The 12,720-nt window shown below is 47.8% G+C and overlaps 5 protein-coding genes across 5 annotated transcripts; 3 read left to right on the forward strand and 2 right to left on the reverse strand.

The window, feature by feature from the left end:
• Positions 1-1,164: 1,164 nt before the first annotated feature.
• GIQ15_06498 (eukaryotic translation initiation factor 4E-4) lies at positions 1,165-2,439 on the forward strand (the record flags this gene model as incomplete). The annotated part of the gene is made up of 3 exons (XM_033553915.1): positions 1,165-1,199; positions 1,371-2,150; positions 2,208-2,439. The coding sequence occupies 3 exons, from the start codon at positions 1,165-1,167 to the stop codon at positions 2,437-2,439; spliced, it is 1,047 nt and encodes a 348-aa protein (XP_033403430.1).
• A 1,133-nt stretch (positions 2,440-3,572) lies between these two features.
• On the forward strand, positions 3,573-7,181 carry GIQ15_06499 (Ulp1 protease family protein; the record flags this gene model as incomplete). The annotated part of the gene is made up of 4 exons (XM_033553916.1): positions 3,573-4,954; positions 5,017-5,343; positions 5,409-5,474; positions 5,528-7,181. 4 exons carry the CDS (start codon positions 3,573-3,575, stop codon positions 7,179-7,181), a joined length of 3,429 nt encoding a protein of 1,142 aa, XP_033403431.1.
• Positions 7,182-7,787: 606 nt separating this feature from the next.
• GIQ15_06500 (uncharacterized protein) lies at positions 7,788-8,604 on the forward strand (the record flags this gene model as incomplete). The annotated part of the gene is made up of 2 exons (XM_033553917.1): positions 7,788-8,010; positions 8,072-8,604. 2 exons carry the CDS (start codon positions 7,788-7,790, stop codon positions 8,602-8,604), a joined length of 756 nt encoding a protein of 251 aa, XP_033403432.1.
• A 468-nt stretch (positions 8,605-9,072) lies between these two features.
• GIQ15_06501 (uncharacterized protein) lies at positions 9,073-9,602 on the reverse strand (the record flags this gene model as incomplete). The annotated part of the gene is made up of 3 exons (XM_033553918.1): positions 9,073-9,331; positions 9,404-9,479; positions 9,554-9,602. 3 exons carry the CDS (start codon positions 9,600-9,602, stop codon positions 9,073-9,075), a joined length of 384 nt encoding a protein of 127 aa, XP_033403433.1.
• Positions 9,603-10,062: 460 nt separating this feature from the next.
• GIQ15_06502 (uncharacterized protein) lies at positions 10,063-11,712 on the reverse strand (the record flags this gene model as incomplete). Its single annotated transcript, XM_033553919.1, has 1 exon — positions 10,063-11,712. The coding sequence occupies one exon, from the start codon at positions 11,710-11,712 to the stop codon at positions 10,063-10,065; it is 1,650 nt and encodes a 549-aa protein (XP_033403434.1).
• Between the last annotated feature and the right edge of the window lie 1,008 nt (positions 11,713-12,720).

Consider the following 12,720-nt stretch of genomic DNA (forward strand, 5'->3'; position numbering starts at 1 on the left):
CCGAGAAAACGTGTCGTTACGGCATCAGGATCTACTGCTGCCACGCGGCTTACAAGGCCCCGTCCGCCCTCCCGAACCCGCCTCTTGCTCCGTCGATTATCCGCATACCCTGCATCTGGGACTGACTGCAGGGATGTCTGGGATCTGGGGACGTCGCGGCGCCTTCTCAGACGTCGATATGCTGCCCGCTGCTCCTCCAAATGCCTTATACGGTGCCTTGGCATCTGGATATGCATGTACTCCAACGGGATACATTGAGGGGATACATTGAGGGATACCTGAGGGGATACTTGAGGGGATACTTGAGGGGATACTTGAGGCTTATCATCTGTACGCTGGGCCGGAAGGGTACACTGCTTCCGCTGCATACTGTGCATGCTTCTCACAGTCGACGTCATCGTCCTGCGGCCGGTGGCTGTTTTGATATCGAAGCCTCCAGCTTGCAAGTCTCGACGGCGTCTGGATGCACGGAAGTCGGCGGAATGCCACCGCAGAGCAAGACTTCCGCTCTATCCGGCAGTCTGTCGATATACATTCTAGATCTTGGTCAACCAGATAAGATCTATCAACTAGCAGTGGCCCAAGTAGGCATAAGGTAAATAAGGACAAACCTAGCAGGCTCATCGCTATTGGTGTAAGAACTCATATATCCATTAAGGGTAAATGGTAAGAAGTTAACTGTAACAAGCTGTATTTGCAGTCCATCCTGTCTCTGGATAGTAAACTGATTGGACAGGCAATATATTAACAATATATTAATATTATAACTGTTAATGTCATCGTCATAAGATACATTAAGCGCCACCACACGTGACGGTCTAACCCAAACACGGATTACTGCCTCTTTTAGCCGCGCGGTTAAAATTGCGAATGCGGCAAAAGCTTGATTGTTCCTTCTCCGCCCTCATTCCTCTCTGTATCAGCAAATTCTAGCTCAAATCTCGTTCTCTACCGCGCTTCACCCCTAGTCCAACGGTCAATCCTACCGCCTAACGTGCCCCTTGTCTGCTCCCCAGCCTAATACCGACCCTCGCCGCGCTCCTTTCCACCTCGCCAGCTTCACCGCAACCCTTTCGCGCGACACCGAACGACCTGGGTTTTCGACTCTGGGTGAACTCCCTCTCTCTCTCTTATACCTACCAGCGTCCTTAACGAAATAAGCAAATGGAGAACGCTAATTTATGGACTCGAAGATCTAAGTAAGTACACACCCCTCCCCCGGTTCGTGTGCGCCGCAGCTTTTCTCTGCATTCTGCCTCGTCATATCACAGTGTGGGGAGATAAATATTAATTTTCTTTGCTTTTTCCTCTTCTTCTTCCTTCTCTTATAGCTCTGCAAAACTTTCGTTATCTACGCCGGGTTCCGACAGTAAAGACGGTGCTGGTAAATCGGACTCGTCTCGTGGTCGTTCGTCTGGCCGGTTTGACGGCCCGCACAATCGCTCTAATCCCTTCAACGCCATATCGCCCCTCTCAACGGGCGTCTCGTCTCCCTCCGTGGCTGCATCGTCTGCATTCGGACTGGGGTCGGGCGCCTTTGCTTCGTTCGGGTCGACTGCAAAGACGTCCAAGACGCCAAACTCGCTTGACTTCATCGCCGGAAAGCAACAGAGTGACAAGCGAGATATACAGGCTGATCAGGACGGCGGGCCCTGGAAAGCAGTCAAGTCCAAGGCTTCTTCGTCTTCCCTTGACAAATCTACCGCCTCCGTCAAGGATAACGGAGTAAGAGAACTCCCGCTCAAGTCCACGTGGATTGTCTGGTACCGTCCCCCGACGCCCAAGTACTCCGATTACGAGAAGTCCACCATCCCCCTCGCGTCCATATCATCCGTCGAGGGCTTCTGGACGGTTTATTCACACCTCAAACGACCTTCTTTGCTACCGACTGTGTCGGATTATCACATTTTCAAGAAAAATATACGTCCAGTGTGGGAGGATGAGGCGAATAAGAAGGGCGGCAAGTGGATTATCAGATTGAAGAAGGGAGTGGCAGATCGATATTGGGAAGATCTACTCCTGGCTATGGTCGGAGACCAGTTTGCCGAGGCAAGCGAGGAAGTCTGTGGTGCCGTCCTCAGCGTCCGCAGCGGGGAAGATGTCTTGAGTATATGGACCAAGATCGATGGCGGACGTAATATTAAGATCAGGTATTTGCCAACCGTAGCTTTATTCAAAGGGGCCATGTTGCTGATCAAACTGTCTAGGGAAACTATTAAACGTCTTCTGGCATTCCCGCCGGATACAAACATTATTTGGAAAAGTCACGATGACAGCATAGCCCAGAGATCGGCTATAGACCAGGCACGTCTGGATAAAACCGGCGGAAACACCAGTCATCACCACCACCATCACCATAACCAGGGAGCTGACCGCCGCCGTAACACCAACCAGGAGGATTCTACAGGTGAAAGGGTGAAGAGCGTTACCAACTCTTAAATCTGGAGTTTATTTTTGGTTTCTCCAGCAGGCCCGATGTATACTACCTTTGTTTAAATGCTAAATTCCATTCGCCGGCATACCCTTATGTCTTATTCTATTGCTAGCTTTCCCATCATGTCATGTTCTTCTTTTCTGTTTTCTATATTGTTTTATCACGATGGATTGGAGGCCTATTTCGGAGACAACATTGATATGTGGCAACGCTTTCTTCTGGGTCCCTGGGTTCAATATTCAGCATCATGGTGTATTGTCTTTTTGCAGAAGTGGTCAACTGGTTTTACGGCTCATTTCAATTCTACCCTTAGTTATGTTCTCTAGATTATGAGCTTTATCAAACTCATTTCAACCTTCCTGCAGCTATCCTAGCTTATTCTACTTCTTTGTTAGTTTGTCACTTTATTTTTCACTTCTTTTTTCTCCGTTTGTCACTTCTTTTTTGTTAGTTTGTCACTTCATTCTAGCAGTTTGCAAAGTGATGGAGCAAACATCCATGGTGGGCGTTTATTGGTGGCGGCTGTCTATAAAACCCTAATGTCACCTTTGGTTATCGATAATGAATGCTAGTTTTCCAGCACGCAGCCAGCACCGCACTTCTATCCGCCTCCCTAACCGCACATTTAATCTACAAATGTCCCACACACCTCTGCTCTACCAGAAGTGAGGTCTGTCGTTAATCCGCAGAGATAATATCGCCTGATACCTTCTGCTTCACAGGCCGATAAGAGTGAATGCCCCTGTTAGGTGATGGTGGTTGCGAGACACAATTCCCCCAGAGCTTCGCTACGCAATTGCATCAACCTCTGTCTATGACAAGCCTCTACACATATGTCTCGAGAGAAGGGAACTGCCGGTATATGAGAGAGCTTGAAGCTGGATTAGGAACAGGTTACACTGTGCATTAGGGAGGGTGGGTTTATTCTCCAATCTCCAGTCGCGCGGGCTACTTTTACCTCCGCCTACTAGCTTTTCCCGGTTACGATACAGATTGACTAACTACCTACACTCTCTAATTAGGATGCGACCAGGCCAAGTCTATCCTATCTCTCTATTTGGACTCAGGGAGAAAGCCCATCCAGTGTAAACGCAACCGGAACCCAGCCGTTTGAGTGGTTGGAGTTTGAAGCTGATAGATGGGTTTGCGCAGCCAAAGACTGAGCAAGGATGAAAAGCAGAATTATAAGGATGAGCAACGCCTGCTAATTCCCGGCGGCCAGTATGTTATCCTCCATGACGAGAAATATTTTTATATTGAGGACCGGGCTAATACTGTTTCTGGAAGGCCTAAACGGGACCGCGGCGCCATTCCCATCCGACCAGGCTCAGTCACGAAGAAATACGAATCGTTTATACCTAAGAATACCATTGGATCTGGGCCAGGTACGCGGACAACCTCAGCTCCGTCGATACCACGATCCCCCTTTACGATACCGAAGAATTTGGAGTTAGATCGGCATGCTGTTATTCCCGACTCCGATGATGAGGAGATTACGCCGCCGCGGAAACGTTTGAAGACAGTGAATCCCGAGATAATTGATTTGGAAGATGATGACCAGCCGCAGACAGCCCGGAGATCGCCAAGCGTTGATATTCTTCACACCTTTAAACGTCCTCCCCCACGAGTTACAGGTCAAGAGACGAAAAAGAAATCTCAAAATATTTCGAAATACTGGCCCCTTGATGGCAAAAGCCAGCAGCAGCCATCTACAATGACCGCCCAGGGGGAGAGACGGGTTGGCCGCACGGGAGATATCTGGCCGTCCGCGTCTGGCGGTGAACAGTCTCCGGAACCAGCAACGGCTGAGCAAATTGAACCCGCTAACGGGAAACACCAAACCAAACGCGCATCTCTGAAATATTACGAAGGCATTGTGGGTGATCAGATGGTGGCGGTAGAAGTGCCAGTCTACAAGCCAAAACGCAAAAAGTTATCTGAACGCCTTAGGGAAAGTGAAAGCGGGTCAAATGATTGCACCGTTCTGGACGACAATCGGCTGCGTACGTACGACCTGAAGGAAAGCTCAGATGAGCTCCAAGGAGACAAGACAATACCTGATTCTTGGAGAGAACGAGGCGTTTCACCAGGTGATCTTCGTCATTCCAAATTTACAACTCCTACCAAATCAAGGCAGAAGACAGTATCTCGGCAAGAAGACAAGAACCCAAAAAGGAAATCCGAACCCGTGTCATTTGATCTTTGCACGTTCCGTCATGGGGATTTCCATGCGAAGCCAGTATCCCGTCTAATCTACAACAGGGACACGTCCAAGTTCTCCATAACTTCGGCAGGTGATTCTTCGTCATCCAAACAGAGGACCTTCGATTTCATGAAAGCAATTGGAATGTATTATAGTGAACATGCAGAATGTGGGAAGGTCCGGATTAATTTTCCGAAGTCACAAGACGCTGTCGATCAAGTTACCGATATTGAATTTACCAGCGAGCACGAGAAAAAGAAATTTTGGAACCTGATGCATAAGGCGTCGCCCTCTCTCAAAAGGGTCCTCAAGGGAAGGTACTTGTTAACCGTTCTCAAAGTTGTCCTGCCGAGCGATATGCATGCTAACCGTGTATTAGGGAATGGATGGATAAGCTTTTCCAGGCCCCTACTCCGTCCGTGAATACGGGCGCCATGGGAACACTAAAACGCGAGGGCCCAAAGTCAATTGGTGTTAAAGGGGAAAAGGATTCTTCGGCCGTGACGCGGCCAAAACGAATAAAACTAACCGACAACCTTGGGGACGGAGATCCATCTACGAATAACCGGCCCGCGGAGACGTTGAGCCATGCTCACCCTTCTCCGCGTAACAGCCCAAAACTCGCATTACCCATCCCTATTAAGACTTACCGAGATTCGGTTGGTACCCGGTCTAAGGCTCGAAAACAGAACTTAGATATCGACAGGTATATACAACTCTTTTTACTATGTCACCCTTTTTGTTATAAAGTGCTAATTGTTATACATTTAGCCACGACGAGGATGAGGAATCCACAAGTATTTCCATCTTCGACACAGCAGGGAAACATTGGCAAAGGTGAGTTGCTCTTCCATACGACATAATTAGATCTGGGGCTGACTAGAGACTAGGCCTCTTGTATACCCTGAGACGGGAAAGAAAAAAGCAGAGGTTGAAGCTCATGATTTGGACCGACTCAGGCCGCACGAATTCTTGAACGACAACCTGATCGGACTCTACATTCGATTTCTCGAGCATCATCTGGAGCGTCAGCACCCTGATTTAGCGAAACGAATATACTTTTTCAACTCATACTTCTTTGCAACATTAACGAACACCGCCAAAGGTCAGAAAGGGATTAACTACCAAGGGGTTGAGAAATGGACAAGAACTTTCGATATATTCGCCTTTGACTACCTGGTTGTCCCAATTAACGAGAAAGCCCATTGGTACGTGGCAATCATTTGCAACCTACCAGGCTTGCTTTTACCTGAGACGGAGGAAGATGTATCTGGTGCCGAGGATGGTGGCAAGGATGAGGCTCTGGCGGTACCAGACGTAACCGAGATAAAGCCTCTCGAAGTGGCATCCAACGTTACTACTGGAGAATCGGAAAAAGAGACTGGTAACTCCGATAACTCAGTTTCAGATTCCATCAAAGACGATCAAGTCCAAGAATCGTTCACGTCAATGACGTTGAAAGATAATGTCTCGGAATCTAATGTTGCTGAAGACGGTAAAAAAGACGAGCCCCTTGAGCATGAGGAATGGCCGGACGAAGAGAAAATCCAGCCTTCTTCCTCCGCCCAGGAAACACCAAGGCTACTCTTCGGCGAAGCACTCGAGCCGCTAAAACCTTCAACTCCCGCCCAATCTCAGCAGGCGTCCAAACGGCCTAAACCGATAAAAAAGCGTGGTCAAAAGAACCGCGGGCCTGTCACGAGGTATGATGCGAAACAACCGTCAATCGTTGTCTTTGACTCGTTGGACTGTCCACGGCCCCCCACGATTCGAATCCTCCGAGATTACCTCAAAGAGGAAGCTCAAGCTAAGCGATCTTTAACTATCAATGACACCAGAATAAAAGGGATGAACGCGAAGCAAATACCACATCAGCCAAATTTCTCTGACTGCGGGCTATACCTGCTAGCTTACCTCGAAAAATTCGTCCAGAATCCAGATGCTTTTGTGAAATCAGTGCTTCGCAGAGAAATGGACAGAAATAAAGACTGGCCAGCAATGAAACCGGGCTTATTCCGGTCTCGATTACGCAAGTTCCTTTTGGATCTGTATGAGGAGCAGGATGCACAAAAGTCTGGGAAACGGAACCAAGATGTTCCCCTTATGGTCGATGCGAAGACTCTGAACATACTTCTGGATAATGTTCCAGCTGTGGCTGATCGGGTGACTGATGACGATACGAAGGAACCCAACGTATTTCAGGATACTCCAAAGCCAAAGGACAAAAGGGGCCCTGTTGAAAAGCGGATGACCCCTACTCGCTCCTCCCCTCGGCACGATAGAAAAGAAAAAGATGACTCCGGTTCCAAGTTACCCAAGACCCCGCGAGTTGGTTCATCTCACGTCGACTCCGTCTTTGCCAAGCTTCGAGATTTTGCCTCTAGAGATACAAAACCTGAAGTCAGCGGAGGCAGCGATAAAGGGAGCGTGCAAGTCCCTGGCACACCACCTCCCGCAAGTCCAGAAATTATTGACTCCAGCCCAGCCAGCCTGGGATCCGTGTTAGCAAGCCCTAACCGCCGATCGAAACGGAACCTGTCATAGATAAACGGTGCATTCTTTCGTTAACCCTACATATATTTCTTATCGTTTATTCGACCATCTGCCCACTTTTTCTCACTTATCATCTTAATTATGAGTGTCTCCTACACTTTTTATTATGTCCTTTTCTGTACTTGAAGATCTGGGGGGTTTTCTGTGCATCCCTAGGAGTATCCGCATTTTGAGGCGTTTATGTTTATCTCGAGCCCGAGAACATTTTTTATGTGAGGGATACTAGAATTCCTAGGTTAATGACATTATGTGACTATTAGTCCTAACCTTCTCTTAACAAATCCAATAGATCTTACTCTTGAAGTCTTAACAGTCCCCCTTTCTCTATAAACAACAACCAGTCACGTGACTTTATCGCTGTCAACCCTAAGTTATCTGGCCTCATCTGGAGCTCTGGAGAAAGCCATAGCTACCTTGCTATCCGCAGTCAGTGGATGTAGGGACTGTCACTTTCAGCCGTCACAATGCATTCGGTCTCAACCCGGTTTCAAGGCGTCTTTGGTTTTTTAACTACTATTGCGCTTGTGTTAGGTGCATTTATTGCGGCTTCAGTTGTCCTTCATCCCGCTGAGCCCACAACCAGCATAAAGCTCTCGAATGTACAAGTGTATGTTAATGCGCGCGCATGAGAATCTTGGAACTCACCCTTCTGCCGGAAATGCCCTGAACCAAGGGAGCAACCGCAATCTATGGCATCGACTTGTATCTGAAAACCAAGTGGCTAACCAGGGTGATGCAACATATAGAGCCAAGGGACGACCACATTACTATGCCTCGAAACGGGAAGAATATGCGCAAATCAAATTCGATCTAGACGCAGGTACGTACATATATGCGCTGCGAATGAGATTGAAATTCCCAGTTGACGCTAATATCACTAGATTTAACCTCCCTCTTTAACTATAACACAAAACAAGTCTTCGTCTACGTCGTAGCCTCATACCCATCCGCCTCCAACCAATCCCTAACTACCGAATCTGTTATATGGGATAAGATAATCCCGGCTTCCGTATCACCGTATTCGCTCGCATCCTTGAGGTCCAAGTTTTTCCCAGACCCCAAGGCAGCTAAAACGAAACGAAAGGCGTCGAAGAACAAGAATAAGTCAAAAGAAAATGAAAAGAACGCCGTACCTGGAAAAATAAAGCTTCGAAACCAGAAACCAAAATACCAGATTACTGATATCTCAGGTTCCATAGCTGAGAGGGAAGGGGCAAGGTTGATTGTTGGATGGAACGTTCAGCCCTGGATCGGTGCACTGCAGTGGAGCTCGAATACGAATATTGAGAAGAACATTGGTGGCATTTTTGGAAATCTGTTCCTTCAGAATGCTGGTCCTAAGGGGTCATTAAGTGGGAGGAGCGAGCCTTTCAATTTCCCCCCTCTGAAGAAGCCAAAGCCAACCAGCCCTTAATTTTGAAAGAGCATCTTGGACTCGAGGCTGATCTATCAAAATATACGGAACATGGATAGGAGTGCTGTGTATAATTAACTATTTTCTTGAGAATCTATCACCATTTTCAGAGTTGAAAGTGCCTATAACTCTGATTCCATTGTTTGGTGGGCTAATCTAGTATGGCCAGGAGCACGCTTATTGCCCTGACCCTATGCAACCATATTACAATTATTTGTTCCTTACACACTTGACCGGGCCTTAAAACGGAAGTGCATGTTTCTTGAGTGAGAGAGTGGATTGATAGAGATATCAATAGAGGAGCGGTAAGTTATACAGGGTCAAGAGAAGCGTGGAATCATGGCGTGAATAACAATGACGAATCCCCGCTTGTTGACTTTCCTTCACATCAAACAAAAAATCCATGTATCATAAACAGAAGACACTCTAACTATCCGTCGAACTAGTCGAGCTGGCTGCTTATGGCATTCATCGTGCCGGCACGCTTGGTTGGTATCCTCCATTAGTGCCACTTGGTGCCGCAGAAGCGGTTGTGCCATAACCTTGAGCGGCAGGCGGTGCGTTCTGTTCGGGGTAATAGTGTGTCGACCTTTCGCCGCCGTTCAGGATTCTCTTTGAGAAGATACCTGGTGGTGTTTTGCTCCTCATTCTGCCGTCACGGCCTTTACCCTTGGCTTCATAGTAGACCCATAGGCAATAGAACGCATGGATATGGCCTGGAAAGTAACTGTGATGAGAATAGAAAGAGTTAGTGATTTCTTGTATAATGCATTTCATTTAATCGCGAAGACCAACTTACCCTAGTACAGTTAGGAGTATATTGATCAAGAGGTCGGCCGAGCAACCGCCGATAAAAAAGACTCCAGCTGGCGGGACTATAGCAGGTTTCAATATTAGCAAAGTTGCTGTCTCGAATAGATTGGAATCGACATATGGAGGATATTCTTACGGAAAACAGTCACAAGAATGAGGATCACAGCGGCACAGGTATCAGCCATTTTGTTGGTGGTATATGCAGAGTGAATATGTTGTATTGATGCGCGGGAGTTCTTGAATATTGATGCTGGCAGTAGAGGCTGTTGTCCGCTGCGTATTTGCGTATATTTAACCAACAGAATACTCGTTAGGAATAACTATCGTCATAGGCAGCGTAGAATGCCCTTCTACCCGGCAGATTGCAAGGATTATCCATTGTTGCTCTTAAACTGGTTGATGTCTCAAAGTCTTTGGAAGCTGCAACTGGCGCTTTTATCGTGATGATGTCATAAAAAGCACAAGGTCACGTGTGATAAGGAAGGTGCTTATCGCCGTTATAAGGCTCTAAGTATATATCAGGGAGGGATAGCAATAAGGAATATTAAGAGTATCAATTCTAGCCTTGTTACTACCACCCTTATCCTTCTACATCCAATTGTGGGATCGATATATGGCCCAAGTCCAGGGGTCTCGCAGCCCATTTCACTCAGATATACGCTGGACAAGGAGGCGTAAGTTATCCATGTCCAAATCTGGTTTACTTGTAGTCGCTATGGGGGATGGGACGTCTATGACCCATTCTGCTTGTTCCATCATGCGATCTGCGAGGTTTGTGAGGATGGGAGTGGTGGAGATGATTGTTCCAAGGCCATTCACTTCGTCTTTAGCGGGCGGTAGGGCTCCTAGAATAGTATTTTCTTGGAGTTGCGGGATAGCTGGCATATAGTCTCCGCAGTATAGTGATATGGTTTCCCGAATATCATCTTCATTACAAGGGGGTATAGTGGGAGTCTGGCGGCCCTTGAGTATGTCAAGGAGTATTTCGCATTGCCCCTTTTCCACGATTTTCCGTTCAGCAACAGTATTAGGAGTGAGCACAGGTGGCTCTCCCAGTTTATCAGCCGTCAGGGAAGGGAATAATGCCCCAGCCGGGGGAAGGTCGAGGATGAGGCGATCATCATTTTTAGCCCCGGTATTGAGGGCCGGAGGGGAGGATTCAGTTCCCCTCGTCCGAGACCCGAGGGTTGCTTGTGACAGAATCTTCCTCTCTAGCGGGGGCACGCTGCTCCCACGCTCTTCACCTAGTTCGGCAGCGTATCTGGGGAATCTGACCATAACAGCCATTCCTTCTTCGGAAGACGGTGGTGTGGGTATGAAGGATTTTAAACCATCTTCAAGATCCGTGCTTTCATGTAAAGCATCATTCTCGCTCCAACCATTGCTAGATTCATCAGGAGTTTTCTGAGGCATTGCTGCATGCCTCCCACTGGGTGATTGGCTGCCCGGTGTTCCTCCTCCCACTGACCTAGAATATTCAGATTCAGAGTCTGGGTCCGGTAAATGGTACGAGGAAGATGTTTGAGTACCCGATCCGTTGAGTTCCAGGTCCGTCTCACGAGCTACGCGGGATATCATTTCAGGCGAATCCCTTCTCAAAACGTCGATAGTGATTCTTGCCCTGACGATCTGTTCAAACCGCAGTTTCGGCCCAAATTTGCTAGTCGCTTTCCCCTCGACCGTGATAAGAACGGAGTATGAGTAGACCTCAGGATCGTCGCACATAATTACTGTATCGTCGTGCATCTGGCGTTCCACAGGTCCAGAGAAAAATGGCACGGTGCCGGAAAATTGCTGAAGCTCCGTGTTCCAGTAAAGCCATTTTGAAGGTGTTGTAAATTCCACAGCCATCCCGACGTCACCCATCGGCGCAGAGTTATATTTCGGAATCAACACAAACATGTCTCCTTCTATAGCCTTCCAGTCGGTCCCTTCAAAAGATAGATAGTGAGGTTCCCAGCGTATATCTGCCGACGATTCTACCGAGCTGTGCCCAGTATCCTTCAGCGAATATGGCAAAACTGTCACTCCAAGCAGTAGCTCGTCAGCAGCGCACTCGCCGCCGGTAAAGCAGTCATGAGTGCGAATAAACTGGGAAGCCAATGTCTGAATGTCGCCCATAGACTCGAACAATCCCTTGTAGTCTTGCTGTACCTTAGCATACTTCACCATATCCTCCGCAAAATTAGTTATGTTAAATGGCAGCCGCCGGAAAGCGGGCCAATCTTTCCCTCGAATCCCACAGTCAACTTCACGGATATATTCTGTGACAAATCCAAGTTTCCCGCTTAGCATAGTGGACAAAGTAGACCGGAATGCTTTTTCCAACTCTATAAGCTCCTTCGCTTCAGCCATGGACAATCCTCCTCTCCATATCTTGACTACATCGAGGTGAGTAACTTCGGGTCCTTTCACGAGTTCCTTTGGCTTAGGGGGATATGGGAAGTGGTTTTTTGAAGGGCCCCTGTGTTTATGCCTCATGGGTATAAACACGTCAGGCGGGCGTTTCCACGCAGGGAACGATTCCCCTTTGGTATGTAAGGTTAGGGTCTTGATCTCCGATTCACTACTATTGTGCTCAAGAACGGATCTGCTATCTAAATCGTCGACCTAATAACGTGCAATCAGTAATCGGATACCAGTCTTAAAGCACGGGGTAGGTAGGAAGTTGAAAAGTTGTATTCAAAGCTAAGGGGAGATGGGGCCAGAAAAACCGGCCTTGAAGCAAATGGGAAGAAGGCAGACAAGTGGTTTTTAAAGCAAAGGAGGTGGAAACGGATAACCTGTTCTTTAAGCAAAGGGAAGAGGAACGGACAAATTGAGGATTTGGGTAGATTCGCGGGGGCTGCAACCCCAAGTGATATGTCTTTCCACCATATTCGCGTCTGATTGTTCGAGGATCTGCCTTTCTGTGAGCAAGGAACGGAGCGTCTGGGTCATCGCTACAGGTTTTTGCAGCTTGTTCAATGGCGCGCTGACTCGAGAGACCACATTGGTCTTCTCCTACAGGCTGTTCTGAGGCATAACCGCTGGTCTGCTGCAAATCCATTTCTTTACAAGAGCACGATGGAGAAAAAAAAATAAAATAAAAGTAGAGTGATTTAACCGTTCAGCATAAAAGCACAAAATGGATATTCGTTCCCTCTTGAAGGAGAGAATGTAGAAATATCCGAAACACAGCACTGATATATGGGGGAGATTGGCGGATGGGAGAAGGTGCGAGCGATGTTAGGAGTGAGTCTCTGGAAACGGCAGAGTGAAGGACATGGGAAAGGGCGCGGGAGTGCTCGGAGAGTGCGTAGT

This window comes from Arthroderma uncinatum, assembly GCF_011692745.1.
Source record: "Arthroderma uncinatum strain CBS 119779 chromosome Unknown scaffold5, whole genome shotgun sequence".
Classification (NCBI taxonomy): Eukaryota; Fungi; Ascomycota; class Eurotiomycetes; order Onygenales; family Arthrodermataceae; genus Arthroderma; species Arthroderma uncinatum.